This window comes from Xenopus laevis, chromosome 6L (assembly GCF_017654675.1).
Source record: "Xenopus laevis strain J_2021 chromosome 6L, Xenopus_laevis_v10.1, whole genome shotgun sequence".
Taxonomy (NCBI): Eukaryota; Metazoa; Chordata; class Amphibia; order Anura; family Pipidae; genus Xenopus; species Xenopus laevis.
This window is the reverse complement of record NC_054381.1, coordinates 125,589,490-125,605,942: the sequence shown is the minus strand read 5'-3', so window position 1 is coordinate 125,605,942 and position 16,453 is coordinate 125,589,490. Positions and strand designations below refer to the sequence as shown.

The window sequence follows — 16,453 nt, the reverse complement described above, 5'->3', positions numbered from 1 at the left end:
GGGAAATAGTAAACTAGAAAAAGAAACAAGCTCTGCCTGTTTAATAAAACAAAGATTCAGCCAGAGGTATTTTGTAAAGAAATGAATTCCACTCAGCAACATAAAGGTCCTCAGCTGATAACTTTTCAAGATGTTCTGTTTCTGCCTCCATATTTAATTTGCTTGGAGGGAGTAACAACACTGTATCTAATATCTTAAAAGAATTAGTTTCAAATGCCCCCCCCCCAAAAAATGAAAGACCTTATATTTATATTATATGAAAAAGCCCAGCAACATTGATTTGGATACAAAAATAACAAAAGTGATAAAATTTCCATTTAAAACAACATATACAGGTATGGGATCTGGTATCCAGAATGCTCGGGACCTGGGGTTTTCCAGATAACGGATCTTTCCGTAATTTGGGTCTTCATGCCTTTAGTCTACTAGAAATTCATTTGAACATTAAATAAACCCAATAGGCTGGTTTTGCTTCCAATAAGGATTAATTATATCTTAGTTGGGATCAAGTACAAGCTACTGTTTTATTATTACAGAGAAAAAGGAAATCAGTTTTAAAAATTTGGATTATATGGATAAAATGGAGTTTATGGGAGCCATTCTGGCTTTCTGGATATTGGATTTCCGGATAAGGGATCCTATACCTGTATAGAAAGTGGAGTGACACCAAGGGGCATATTTATTATGCTGTATAAAATTAAATTAGCCGAAAAAAGGTGTAAAAAGCTGTGTAAAGTAAATGGCATAGTTGGAGAAAAAATTTTATGCTGTTTTTTAATTTGCAAAGTCTGGCGATGTGGGGTGTATATGTGTTTTTTATACATAGCATAATAAATATGCCCCCAACAATCAAGATACAGGTTAAGAACTGTTATGATGTAGGAAACAAGATGTGAATGAGCCAGGATTCCAGGTGAAAAGTCTATTTATAGTGCAAAGTAAATGTGACATCACTGTGTGACATCACTATGGTCCCTAAAATAGTTACATAGTTAAATTGGGTTGAAAAAAGACAAAGTCCATCAAGTTCAACCCCTCCAAATGAAAACCCAGCATCCATACACACACCCCTCCCTACTTTTAATTAAATTCTATATACCCATACCTATACTAACTATAGAGCTTAGTATCACAATAGCCTTTGATATTGTCTGTCCAAAAAATCATCCAAGCCATTCTTAAAGGCATTAACTGAATCAGCATCACAACATCACCCGGCAGTGCATTCCACAACCTCACTGTCTTGACTGTGAAGAACCCCCTACGTTGCTTCAAATGAAAGTTTTTTTCTTCTAGTCTAAAGGGGTGGCCTCTGGTACGGTGATCCACTTTATGGGTATAAAGGTCCCCTGCTATTTGTCTATAATGTCCTCTAATGTACTTGTAAAGTGTAGTCATGTCCCCTCGCAAGCGCCTTTTTTCCAGAGAAAACAACCCCAACCTTGACAGTCTACCCTCATAATTTAAGTCTTCCATCCCTCTAATCAGTTTAGTTGATCTTAGTCTCTGCACTCTCTCCAGCTCATTTATATCCCTCTTAAGGACTGGAGTCCAAAACTGCACTGCATACTCCAGATGAGGCCTTACCAGGGACCTATAAAGAGGCATAATTATGTTTTCATCCCTTGAGTTAATGCCCTTTTTTATAGAAGACAGAACTTTATTTGCTTTAGTAGCCACAGAATGACACTGCCCAGAATTAGACAACTTGCAGTTTAGAATGGAGGGTATTTGAGTTAGAGAACAGCTAGAGGAAAAGGGTAGACATTTCTTGTACCAAGTAACCATGTCTGAGCAAACACACTTTAGATTTACTCCCACTGTTTCCATGTGTCTTTCAAAATGTGTAATTAGACTGTAACCTCTGCAGGGCAGCCATCTCCTTCCTGTGTGTGTGTGTGTGTGTCTAATTTATTATTGCAGATTGTATTAACTCACTGACCTAACAGTCATCTAATCTAAATGAAACATGTAGACTTGCCAGTGATCCTCCTACATAAAGCTGTAATAGTATACAGTATATACTGATATATATATATATAGAAGGGCTCAAATTAGAGAAGACAATGGGGTTTCAAAGGAATGTTTTGTGCAGAGAATCCCAGCTATTTTCACCACTGTATTAGTTCCGAACACAGCAACCTATCAGAACAGCAGAACCACTTTACAGAAATGATATGCCTGTGCCGTTAGCAAGTTTATTTCCATTTTATTTGGCTATACTGATGCCCAGATGCTCATCTCCACATGAATGAATAAGCATTTTTGTTTCTGTTCTGTTAATGTGCACATTGACAATATCCACCTTTGGTAAACACAGTAAATAATCACATCGCATGCAGCTAAATGGCTTCTCTGTAAATGAAGGATTTGGGTAGGTTTTGCCTCACACAAATGTCCGGATGGCTGCCGACTGTCAGTAAAATGAATTACTCACTTTGAAGCAAGCTCCTGTGGAACATAAAAATATAATTGATCTCGTGTACTGCATCATTTCCAGACTCATGTTTCCCGTAAGCCAACAGATTGAGCAAAGTAGTAGATTTTATTATTTTTTTTTTGTCCTACACTTTTATCACGTTTACAGTATAAAGATTTTTTTCCCATTGCAGCATTTTGTGATTCAAAGATTGGATATTTACAGAGTTCTCTGGCAGGAAAATAGTAAAAATCCTTCCTTCTTCATGTCACATAGCCAGAGTTTGCCCACTGTATTTCCTAAGTGATGCAGAACAGATTTTTTTTTACTATAAAATCTGAATTTTTAGTTAAAAAAAACCTCAAATTTTTCAAGATTTCTTTTACCCTGAGGATGAAAAAAGTAAGAATCTGAAAATCCAGCATCTCAGACCTACTGAGATTGTATAAAATTCAATGAGAGCAGTCCCTATCCTATTTGGAATTTCTATGGTTTGCGCTGGAATTAGCCCCAAAATGTGACTATTTCTGAAAAATTGTACAATTTGGATATTCGCTAGATTTTTTGTTCGATTTGTCCCCGATCCAATTAAATCATGCTTTTAATCATGTCTGACTTTTAAATTAAAATAGTGAGAAAAATGTTTCCTTGCAGGTGCTCAATAAATTCAGACTCCAACTCCAACTCCAAAAATGAGATCAACCTTTATTGCTGCATTGTTGTAACACATTATTTTTGCAGTCTATTTTAGCAGGTCTAAAACTGGCCATAGACGTGCAGAAATAATGATACGAAACAAAGCTTTGTATGATTTTTACACTGCGTGTGGACTTCAAATAATCTTGACAATTTTCACACCACAGTAATTGGTTATTTAGTTGATTGGACAGGTTAGAAAATTTCTGTTCAATAACAATAATATCTTTACATGTATTGACTATATCCATGGTTTACTGTTACTGCTATTTTTGGGACATAACTTACATAACATTGCTGTCTGTTTATGAATGGCCAGAACATTGTCTGGTTTATTTTTCCTACTTTAATACAACAATTTAAATCTGAATGGTTAGTTTTAGTTTCTGGCATTGAAACAATCAATATCTAAACGTTTATCGCACAAGGAATAAAATCTGAATGTCTATGGCCAGCTTAACTGGTAGGGCTTCAGCCTGTATTGTACATTTGCCAAGGCTCTCAGATGGAAAGAATGGCATTGTAAATCAAAAGTCAGAATAAGTGTAGGCACAGCAATAAGGAGATGGAGAAACTAGAGGTCTGAGATAAAGCATTTAGCCATGCTGTAGTTGAAATTATCTTTCAGGATATGCCATTTTATAGAGTTCATTCATGCTTGTGGTTTAATTTTCCTAGAAAAAACACTAAGGGGCAGATTAATCAGGGGTCGGATTTCGAAGTGCAAAAAACTTCGAAATTTGACCATCGAATAGGTTAGTTCAACATTCAAAGTATTTTTAACATCGTACGGTTGCACTACGATCGTACTTTGAAGTGAACGATTTAATCGTACGATTTTACTTCGACTTCTAAAAACTTAGCCAAATGTTGGCTATATGTTCTAGGAGGTCCCCATAGGCTAATAAAGCAATTTGGCAGGTTTAAGGTGGCGAAGTGTCGAAGTCGAAGTTTTTTAAAGAGACAGTACTTAGATTATCGAATGGTCGAATAGTCAAAGTATTTTCACTTCGAATCAAAGTCGAAGTCAAATTTAGGCCTATTCGATGGTCGAAGTACCCAAAAAATAGTTCTAAATACGAAATTTTTAATTTCAAAAATTCACTTCGACCCTTAATAAATCTGCCCCTAAATGACAAGGCCAAAAAAGTCTATAAGGACAGTTCAAACTTGAGTAGCAATAGCTGTAATGCGAGCAGCCAAACTTGCTTCAATTATATCTGTTGTAAATGTTCTTTTTAAGACTCCTACAGTGAAATCTATCATGCCACCCAAATGTCAAATTGCATGAGTGTAACAAAAATGCCTTGGATTGGAATAACTTTGAGATATTTTAATTGAAGAATGACATTTGCAAGATTCCTGGAAAAGGTGCCTAATGACTAACTGGCAATGGGAATGTGTGAATTATCTACCGTTAAAGATTGTGGGAAAGAATCAAAACAGTAGCAGATGCAATAACAATCCAACCAAAACCCTTTTGGTAACTTTCCCATGCTCCAAGATATCTAATTTCCACTCTTCACTCATCTTACCCATAGATTTGTATCTTATATTAAATGGCCATGAAATAGGCAAATATGGTTAAATTCTTTGTAAATTAGGAGGGCTCAATGACACTTGGGTCCACTGGTGTTTTCCTGGTACTTTGGTGAGCCATTGTGACGCTGACTACAAGATCAACTGATAACGAAATGATACAAAAGCACCATTTTGCCCTTTTCTTGTTATAGACAAAAACATAGACACAATCTATATAATATAATCCAGGAAAATGAAAACAAAAATTAAATGATTAAATATTTTAGGCTTTTTAATGTAAAGATTGGACAAAGTGTTATAGTAACAAATTACATTTCTGTGTATTTCTCATTTGACATTACATATTATGAGTTTTCTTTTGGCTCTTTGCTGGTATCATCAGAGTATCTGAGATAGTTAATATCAAGCTCAAATATGGAACACAGATGTTGGAGTTTGCACAAGGTTTTTACTGTGTCCCTTTTATTTATCAACATATAGAAGATGCATTCTGAAATAGCTTTTGCAACTATTTCATTCATATCCTAAATTCCCAGAGGTATAATAGTTATTTCTGACTATGCAAACATTACTTCTACCCTAGACAACATTTCACCCAATCACAAAATGGGCCAAACTGAATCAATGTTTATTTCTGTACTCCAGACAAACACTATAAACTCCTCCCTGATCCTCAAGCTCTGTCCAATTTGCATTACATATTTAATGATATTGTAAGGGTAGATATGATATATCACCCCATGATTAGCTAACTCCTACTTTCCACAAGGTGCATCAGCCACATTCCAGGTATACTCAGGCCACAAGAGACTATTTATTGTGTATGAATTCCTGGACCCTCGCACAAATAAACTCCTACCATTCAAACTAAACATCAGATTTTGTCAGCCCACTTTTTTGAATTTATGTAATTACCGAGTATTATATATCTGACCTCCCACATGATTCCCTCTCACTGGATTTGAAAATCTATAGTTTACTAACTGACTTGCCCACGGATACTTTTCCTAAACATAATGAAGTGGGAGGTGATAACAACCATAGAAATATCAATAATGTATTGGGAACAGGCACGGACTGGCAATCTGTGGGTTCTGGCAAATGCCAGAGGGGCTGCTTTAAGGTCATAGACAGTCACTATTTAGTGGGCTGGTGGAGTAGAATTTGGGTCTCTGTGTACTTGGAATGCCAGGGCCTATTTTGACTCCCAGTCCAGACCTGATTGGGAAGAAATATAGGATAATGTTAGAAGATGAGTATTATGTGTTATGCACCCAGAAAGTATCTATAAAACATTGGTTTTTTTTTAATATTACACTGCGAATAAATACCATAAAATCCTAACCATCCAAACAAATGTATTGTGGAGCAATAGAGACATTGCAGTCTATAATGCGACACTGTCAGACCCTTTTGTAACCATATAGTGGAAGTATTGCATAGAATTCTCTCTACTCTGGTTGGGAAACTTCTGGACTATTTTACATTTAATGAATTCCAATCACACAGAAATGGAAAAACCCTCTACCACTGTCGAAAGCTGAGGTGAATTCTAGGATAATGGTCATGAGGGATATGGAAAGTATGCCAGGCAAATTACAAGGGATGGTACCGAAATTTGATAAGATTTGGTCCAAATCGGATCTCTGTATCTCATATGGGAGTAATTAAATGTTCTCTGAGGAAGTAGCCTATACAACATCTTGTTCTTTCCCTCATGCTGTTCACATGTTCCTCTTTCTCTATTCCACTATTTTACTCTACTACCTCTCCTTAACTGTGTGTGATATAACCTACCAGAACAAATTTCCTATTTTGGCTTACAACTCTATGTACAATGTCCTAAATAGGATAACAAGAGATATGACTGTTCCTTGTATACTTCCAACCTCTTTTTTGTAGCCAGTGCATCATGCACTGTACCAAGGCAATAACCCCAACTGATATTTATAAATACAATTATTAAGAGAAGAAACATTGTTTGCAACCAATATGATGTTATTCCTTCCTTACTGTTAAATAAAGGGAAAAACTAATGGAAAATACACCTTGTGAATACTTATGGTATAATTGTCCTAGATTTTCTAGTGCTAAACAACTCACTTCTGCTGCCACATCCTACAGCCTCCCTTGTACATCACAGTTTATAAATAACCCTGGGCAATAGCATCACCTTGTACCTTAGAACTTACTATATACAGTCATTAACAATTCATTTATCCTTTGTTGCTGCAGTCTTTGTAATAACCACTAAAAGGAAATATTTGACTATGTATTTTGATGCTTTTGTATTACATGCCCCAAAATCTATTATCTATAAATTTCTTCTTGCTTACACTTCATGCTATGTTTGCATACATAAACGCACCTTTATTAGCATTGTGATTCACTCTCTGACCAATGCCTGTTTTATTAACTATGGTTTTTAATGCCTGATACAAGTGAAAGAGAAAGTAAATCATGTGCAATGGTCATAAAAAGTAGCAGGTCTGATTTACCAAAGAACATTTTATTGCCATAACTCAAATGACCTTAAGTAGAAGAAAATAAATCTATTTGCTTTTGGAAATATCCCAAAATATGATGGCCTTGCATTATATTTGGAGCAGTATATCAGAATTATGGGCTGATGAATCCGTCATTTTGATCCCTTGCAATGGAGCATGGACACATCTCCAAGATTTAATATCACCATGCTTTAAAAGAATCACCAGGAAACCATATCATTCAGTCACTCCTTATTTAACCTGAAGCTGCAATCCTTAGCCTTAAACATGGAATATTAATATGGTTTGTTTTGTTCTCAGCCAAATGTAATAACTTACTTTTATAACTGCAATGAGAATGTAATCTAAGATTTAAACCATGGGCTACTTATAGATTTAAGACCTGCTAACACTGCTAGGAAAGCTAAAAATGTAATCATTCAGCACAAGTCTAGTTAAAACCGACAGAGAATCAGTTTGTTTTAAAGCCCAGAACAACAGGGCTGCCTGCTGCACAGTACTGCTACCTCAAAGATCCATAAAGGTCAGTATATAAAATAGCTAGCAACCCATGAGACTGCATTATTGACTTGCACCCCTCCTATCACTTTCTAGACTATTAGAAAACAATGATGTCAGGTGCAAGGCGAAGTAATGTCAGCACTGTGGCCCAGAAAATTGAAATATAGAGTTGCTTTTATACCGGTAAGATTTGTTGGGTACCAGATAATAAACATTAAGTTGGGCTCTAACACTGACTGCTCTTTAACATATGATAAATGATGCCAATGTCACTCCAATTAGCCTTTGCAGCAGGTCCAGTAAATGAGGGCAACTAAGTTTGTTATAAAACTATGGGAAATGAGAAGTCAACTCAGGATTAAAGCTGTGACAGCTCTTGTCTAGACATAAAGGAACAAGCAACTCGTTTGAGCACAATTAATACACTGAGGACAGCATTGCTTTCCAATGCACTCGAGTGGGACTGGAAAAATCAATCTACAACAGGTGAGAAAGTGAATAGGCTCAATTACAAAATCATATATCATCCCAGTTTTCCAGTTGCTGCAAACTTCAAAGTTGACAGTATCATCTATGCCCAATTGTGGTCTGGGGGGCCCACGTAGCACATAACTTCACTGCATGCAGTCCACTGATCAGAAAATATAGGCATCATTCCCAATAAAAGAGTATATTATCTTTTTCAAGGTTTATCACCAGTAACATAAATGCTGTGCTACAAAACTAAGTAATAAATGGCGTCTGTTTATGTGCAATGTGTCTATTCCTGTTTCCAACATAAATCTTGGAAATCCACTTTCTAACTGCATTGTTACATATTAGTTGCTTTGCCTTTGATTTATGCTGTCTGTGTTTCCAGTGTATAAGTAAAAATGTAGTATGTTTAGCTGAACAAAACACGAAGGGGGTAAAAAGGGTTAATAGACTGATCACAGTTTGGCAATCACTGCATTTAATATCATTTGAACTGGACTGTCTCTGTAGCAAACGAAAATAAAGTTTAGGGTTGCTGTAATAGAACAGTCGAACACATTGGTACATACACGTAATCATTATAAATGAATAGGAACACAATCAGCACCACTGACAATGTGAGTGGAAGAATCATATCCCCTTTGTTGAATGATGCAAATGAGCTCATTGATCACTAAATCTGAAAAGCAGCTCCTTCCCATGCAACTGTAACCCACAGCACACAATTAAACACTTATACATTCCTGTATTTTAAGCAGAACATAAGTACATGTATTAAAGTAAGTGCATTAGAATCATCAATGGCACATAGCAGGTGCAGGGAATATATATGCAGGTATCAGTTTCACATCCTTAGAAATCATTTGTGACCAATGAAGCAAATATACTCATGTCTCACCACATCTTATTTGCTGAAAAGGTTAAAGCAGTTACTAAAGAGAAGGGTGATCAGTGCATGATTTTATAGCACCTAGCAGTCTCCCCAAGGTCTAAACCACATTCTGACACCTGAGGTCACATTCAGAATCATTAGATGTTCTCTTCCATAATGAAACACATAGCATTCCTATCATGCAGGTCTTGTCTCTCTCAGCAGTGGGACAGTTCTAAAATACATCACTGGGCATCAAGGAAGACTGGAAAATTACACGAATGGCAAAGGTGATTCAAGCACTGTCTGAGTTGCATATTCAGAGGCATTTTCAGCACCACCAGACATCTATCATTATAGTAACATCCATTTAAGGCTCCCCCATACATATATTTTTCAGAGATTTAAGCAATTCCATGCACTGTACTTTATACAAGCATTTATTCCAGTGCTAGGGTTAAGGCATATACGTATTTGAATGAACTCACCATCTGTAAAGTGCAGATGAAAATCAAAGTGCAGCTCCCTGTACAACATCCCATGTTGCAAGTATGAGCACACAGTACCTTGCAGAGCCAACAGAAGCACGGAACACAAGTGCTGCTCAACTGCTCCTGATGCACGGCACCACTTTCTTGCAGCTCTTGCTCAGATTCAGCACTTGCACAAGCAGCCAAGCCCAGAGAAAGGTTCCTGGGTCGCTGTCCAGTGCTTTCAGCACATTCCTAGCAAAGTATCAATCCCATCAACACATCCCAATGTGCCAGTGATTCCACACAGCTCCCACGATCACAAACACAGACCAAATGCAAAGAAAATATAACTAGAATTCAAACCACCCTTCCTTTTCGCGTTTGACTTTTGACTGCTGTCTATGCCGGATGAAGGCTTATTACTGCCATCTACTGGATATAATCATGGCAAGATAGTTTCACTGTGGCTCAGTTTCCATAGGACTGTCATCCCTGCTAGCTTAAAATTCTATTATGCAGTACTAGAAAGTAACATACAGGATAAGCTTGCAGGGAGGATGGGAAAAAAACATTAAGGTTATATTATTGAGAAGTAGTTGTACCATAATATACCAGGTATCTAAATTCCCTGTTCTTGATAAATGTACACATTGTATAACTCTGCATAACTATAAAAATACAAAATATAAGCAGTATATACAGTTTAACAGTTAAAAATGACCAACCATAATAATCACTCTGCCTTGGAAGTTATATACCAACAATATAGAAATAGAATAGAATTCATAGGGGTCATTTACAAACATACTAACAAAGGTGAGTGCTCCAAAATGGATGCAATATAGAGAGAAAATGTATGCAAGTCATTAAAATAATTACGTTTAAATGTGCGCCTGCAGTTCCATAAGGTTACCAATGCACCCATCCTGTCTTTTCTGTTGAATGGTGAGCAAACCTGGAACCATGGAGCTACCATCACCCTGGACCTGTCAGTAAATACAGGATTCCCGCAGTGGTTGTGACAATAGATGCACCAGACGTGTGCTCATTGAGTTGGAAGAGACCGAGATACCACTTGCACCCAAACTACATTAATACACAAGCTTTACTGTGTCTATTTTGACACATTGGGTGCCATTGCGTCAGCGCAACTTGGATTTCCTATTATGCTGTCCTTCCACCATGATTTCCACCACTTCAGACATGGCTTCACCCAGTCAAGTCATTGGGTTGAATTTGGCAGGCAAGAAAACTGCAGTGTAAGTGCAATGATAGCATTTTCAAAGTGACACTATTTAATATCCACAACCTTATATTAAGGATATCATTGGAAGCATCACTCATTTATTTGATAGCACATCCACCGGACAATTTTCACCAGGATAGCCCTTCCAAAAACTATATATATATATATATATATATATATATATATATATATATATATATATATATATATATATATATATATATATATATATATATATACCGTATATACTCGTGTAGAAGCCGAGTTTTTCAGCACCCAAAATGTGCTGAAAAAATTGACCTCGGCTTATACGCGGGTTAGGCTCCTGCCTAAGGTGACACTTCCCTCCCCGGGGCTCGACATGTCCGCGCTGCCTGCAGGGGGCTCCCTCTGTCCGTAGCACCCGCCCAGCACCGGGAGGGGACGGGATCCAGAAAGAGCAGGCGCAAAGGGAGGAAGAACTGGCTGTGAGCCGGGGGTCTGTGTTGGGCGCGGCGGTGTCGGTAACGGGGCGAGTAAGGAATTAGCGATCCCCGGGGCACAAGCGGCTCCTCTAACCGGAACTGACCGGCCGCCTCCCCTCTCTCTGCTCCGAGCCGTATCCGCGCAGTCCCCGGGCAGCACCTCTGTGTGTCTCTCGCGCTCTCTCCGCTTCCCCCAGGAGCGTCTGTGTCTCTCCGGGGCTCTTCCCTCATCTCCAGCTGCTGCCGCCGGGTCTCACCTTCCGGCCAATGGGGGAGGAGGAGCCGGAGAGTCGGGGAGAGCACCTCAGCAGCCCCAGCGCGGAACTGGCAGTCTGTGTCCGACACAAACAGAGAACTACCGGAACTCTCAGCACAAGGGGGAGAGAGGAGAGGAGGCGCCGCCATGAGCATGCTGGGAAATAAAGCAACATGGGGGGCGCCGCTTGACTTCCATGATACCACGGAGTGTGAAAGTCTGAGGTAACCCCTCTCCCTGCCGTCCGTCCCTCCCTCAGCCTGCGTCAACATCGCTGCCGCCTCCCAGGGACGAGGTAAGGGGCTGGCAGGAGGCGAGAAATGTGTGTGTGTGTGATTATTTTGTGGGAAGAGTGTGTGTGTAAAGTATATGTGTGTCTATGTGTGTATAATTGCTAGTGGAAAGTATATTTTGTCTCAGCTGAAAAATATCTGTAATATAAATCCACTGGGGGGGGACAAATTTTCAGTGATTTAGTTTGCGCTGTAGTGATTGTAGCATAAAGGGTCTTAGTTGTGTCTAGGCTTATACGCGAGTCAATAAGTTTTCCCAGTTTTTGTAGGTAAAATTAGGTACCTCGGCTTATACACGGGTCGGCTTATACATATATATATATATATATATATATATAGATATATATATATATATAGATATATAGATATATATATAGATATATAGATATATATAGATATATATAGATATATATATAGATATATATATAGAGAGAGACTGCCGAGAACAAAACACTGGTTCTACGGGCTTAGTTCTACCCTGCTTGCAGCTTTTAAAAGAGAAAGAGATTGCCCAGACCACCACCATTAAACAGGCGCAAGACCAACATTAAACAGGACAGGTGTGGGGGTGCCACAACTACATGGAAATGTGGTCATTCGTCTGGCAGAGCGACTTAAAATACAAAAATACACAAAAACTGGGCTTGTGGGACCACTCTCAGGCTGAGTAAAATACAAAAGTACAATGAAAGTGCAGCTGAGTCATTTAATAACAACGCAAGAATACTTTCAAAAATAGGGGTTTTCACTTTCAAAAATAGGGGTTTTCAGTTACAAAGTTATGATCATAAAATTGACAAGCCACCATACCACGTCAAGGTAAACCCCATATGGTGGTCCCTAACTATTTATCTCTGGTCAGTTTTCGTAAATTGGAACAGGTCCCATAGACCTGTTATCCAGAATGCTCGGGACCTTGGGTTTTCCTGGATAACAGATCTTTCCGTAATTTGGGTCTTCATGCCTTAAATCTACTAGAAATTCATTTAAACATTAAATAAACCCAATAGGCTGGTTTTGCTTCCAATAAGGATTAAGTATATCTTAGTTGGGATCAAGTCCAAGGTACTGTTTTATTATTACAGAGAAAAAGGAAATCGTTTTAAAAAAATTGGATTATTTGGATTAAATGGAGTCTATGGGAGACCGCCATTCCGTAATTCTGAGCTTTCTGGATATAGGGTTTCCGGATAAGGGATCCTATACCTGTACTTTCATGCATAATGAAAGTAAGGCTTAGTCTTATACAATAAATTCTTAATAAACATTATGTCAGGCACAAACATTACTTTGCATTTATCATTATGATCACACAGTTTACAATTTATTGAAATGATGGCACTTATAAAATAGCTTACAATTTACATAAGATATAGAAAATATCATTCCAGGTGCTTTATTTTACAGGCTAAGATATTATAGGAACTAAACAGATGTAAATGATGCAGCCGTAAAGTGTAAACGCCATATTTTTATGAGATGTGTAGAATGAATTTATTTCCTTTTCAATATAAGCAGCAATACAACAGAGCATAGCCCACAGCATTATGTTCCTTCTCATTACATTTCTATACTCATGAACAATACATGCAAATGTTTATAGCTGAGAATTAGTAAACTAATCTGAAAAAAACCCTGTAAAAAAAAAAACTGTACCAATTGAATAAGTTTGCTCATCCTTAATGACTTAGGGGAGGGTATTATAAGTAATGTTCAGTGTTTGCAGATGACACAAAACTATCTAGTAAAGTAGAAATACACTGGCACTCAAGGCAAGGGTTACCCCTTGCAGTTTATTTTAGTGCGAATGTGCACACATTGGGGGTTGCCGTACTCTCCACACTGTGCACCAGGCTTTCTCATTGAAAGAGATTAGAGTGTGCTCTGCCTCACCTTGTTCCACAAAACTATCCAGCCCAATAAATTCCATCCAGGATGTGGCATCCTTGCAACGGGATCTTGACAAACTGGCAATCTGGGCAGTTAAGTGGCAGATGAGGTTCAATGTTGATAAATGTAAAGTCATGCACCTGGGATGTAAAAATATCCAAGCCACTTATACCCTTAATGGGACTGCACTAGGCAAATCCATTATGGAAAAGGACCTTGGAGTCCTTGTAGATGATAAACTTGGCTGTAACAAGCAATGCCAGTCAGCAGCATCAAGGGCAAATAAGGTCTTGAGCTGTATTAAAAGGGACATAGATTCGCCGGAGGAGGGGGTCATTCTTAGAATATGCCGTACAGTTTTGGTCTCCATCACTCAAACAGGACATTATTGTATTAGAGAGGGTACAGAGAAGGGCAACTAAGTTGGTAAAAGATATGGAAAATCTTAGCTATGATGAAAGACTGGCCAAATTGGGGATGTTCACGCTGGAGAAGAGGCGCTTAAGGGGTGATATGTTAACTATGTTTAAATATATAAGGGGATCATATAATAATCTCTCTAATGCTTTATTTACCAGTAGGTCTTTCCAGCTGACACAAGATCACCCATTCCGATAAGAAGAAAAGAGGTTCCACCTAAATATTTGGAAGGGGTTTTTTACAGTGAGAGCTGTGAAGATGTGGAATTCTCTCCCTGAATCAGTGGTACAGGCTGATACATTAAATAGCTTTAAGAAGGGGTTGGATGGCTTTTAAGCAAGTCAGGGAATACATGGTTATGGAAGATAGCTCATAGTACAAGTTGATCCAGGGACTAGTCTGATGTTTTTTTTTTTTGCCTTCCCCTGGATCAACTGGCAGTTAGGCAGGTTAAAAAAAAGTTGAAAAGCTGAACTTGATGGACATGTGTTTTTTTTCAACCTAACTTACTATGTATGTTTTTTTCATACACAAGCAAACGTTCGAGTTATAAGTTTATTTGAAGTACAAAAAAACTTCACAAATGTTAATTTTCACAATAGTTCCCCTTAGTAACCATTTAAATATCATTCTTGCTAACTGTTTGGCAGGTGTGAGATGGAGTGGCTGTGGGGAAAGACAATTTCATTTAGCTCTATTTAGCTCTCTGCTGAGCTCTGTTTGGAAACTCGGACAGGAAAAGGCAATTTCTGCCAAGTTCCACCAGGTGTCACATCTGCAAACCAAACCAGCTCTAACACTGAGAGACACCTCTTTGTAATAATAAAATTAAATGTAATTCATTTGATCCCAAGATGGAAGACAGCTGACATCTCCCATAGGAAGAATTGTTCAAATAGATAGTGACAATTAAAAAAAAGAACGCACAATAGAAATTAAAAAGAAATGGAGGAAAATCAAAGGAAGTGCTGACCTATGCCAACCGAATAAAATGAAGGGTCAACAATTTCTGGGTGATGCTGCCATCAAAAGTAATTTCAACACAAAATAGTTGATGAAGGGACCTGGGGAAATGGCACTTTTATTAAATGTAACATTGTATACATTGTATACAGTACATTGAGAAAAATGTAAATATATGGAAATAAAAAAAATCTCTGAAGACAATGTATTTACTTGGATCTCAGGTGGCATCATAAGATGTCAACTTAGAAAGCAGCGAAACACAAAGGGTCCCATTTACTTTGCTTGAGTGAAGGAATAGAATAAAAAAAACTTCGAATTTCGAATGTTTTTTTTTGGCTACTTCAACCATCGAATTGGCTACTTCGACCTTCGACTACGACTTCGAATCAAATGATTCGAACTAAAAATCGTCAAAGTACTGTCTCTTTAAAAAAAACTTCGATCCCAAACTTCGCCACCTAAAACCTACCGAGGTGCAATGTTAGCCTGTGGGGAAGGTCCCCATAGGCTTTCTAACAATTTTTTGGTCAAAGAAAAATCGTTCGATCGATAGATTAAAATCCTTTGAATCAAACGATTTGAATCGTTCGATCAAACTATTTGAGGTAAATCATTCGACTTCGATATTCGAAGTCGAAGGATTTACATTCGGCAGTCGAATATCGAGGGTTAATTAACCCTGGATATTCGACCATATGTAAATCTGCCCCAAAGAGTTGCCAATACATGTACCAGCTCACATTTTACAGAAGGCACAGGAGCAAGAGAGGGTTTTATGATGGAGGCAACAGGTCACAAGAGCTGAGTGTTGGAAGAATTATATAAGCAGGTTAATCATAGAACTGGAATTAGGGATAGTCAGCATATGCATGCGTCTTGGATGGGTCGTAATTCCAAGAAAATAAATTCCAGCATGGTTCACTTAGCAGTCTATTGGTGTTAATTAGAGGTGGGGTGCAGGCGGCAGTGGGATAAGGTACGTCTTGGCCCTGCTCTGGTTAATTGGCTTCTGACAAAAGCTGACCTACAGTACAGTGTGTGAATGTGATATGATTTATTAGGAAGGGGTTGTCTGAGAAAACCGTTGATGGAAATACTGTACATAAGAGTGACTGAGGGAAATAATACAATTTATTTGTTAACTAAGTCAACTAGAAATGTTTTACAAATTGGCTACAAATTTGTGAGCCTAATATTCTTGGGTAAAGCAGGCAATACTTATTTCCCAGCCCCCTGCATCCCAGAAGTAAATATTTGCTGATTAATAGGCAACACGTGGAAAAACGTGCCAGATGAAGGAACTAAAATAATACAAATGTTTCATATATCAATGCCAAATTACACCAGGGCTGGGACCCAAGCAGCCAGTTGGCAGTTAGCTTTTTACCTGTTTGCTTGACAGATAATGAAGCAAATTTGTGAATAGGTGCCTTGG

At 38.0% G+C, this 16,453-nt stretch overlaps 1 protein-coding gene across 2 annotated transcripts in view; it reads right to left on the bottom strand.

The window, feature by feature from the left end:
• Positions 1-16,453, bottom strand: part of LOC108718582 (sodium/potassium-transporting ATPase subunit beta-1-interacting protein 3) — a 332,805-nt gene that overhangs the window by 270,039 nt on the left and 46,313 nt on the right. Inside the window, exon 1 of one of the 2 annotated variants that reach the window (XM_041566438.1) lies at positions 9,499-9,847. The exons of the other annotated variant lie outside the window; for it this stretch is intronic. Within the exon in view, the coding sequence (XP_041422372.1) occupies positions 9,499-9,552 (54 nt within the window). The 5' untranslated portion in view covers positions 9,553-9,847. Of the gene's footprint in view, positions 1-9,498; positions 9,848-16,453 lie in introns of those variants that run through there. 2 annotated transcript variants of the gene reach the window in all.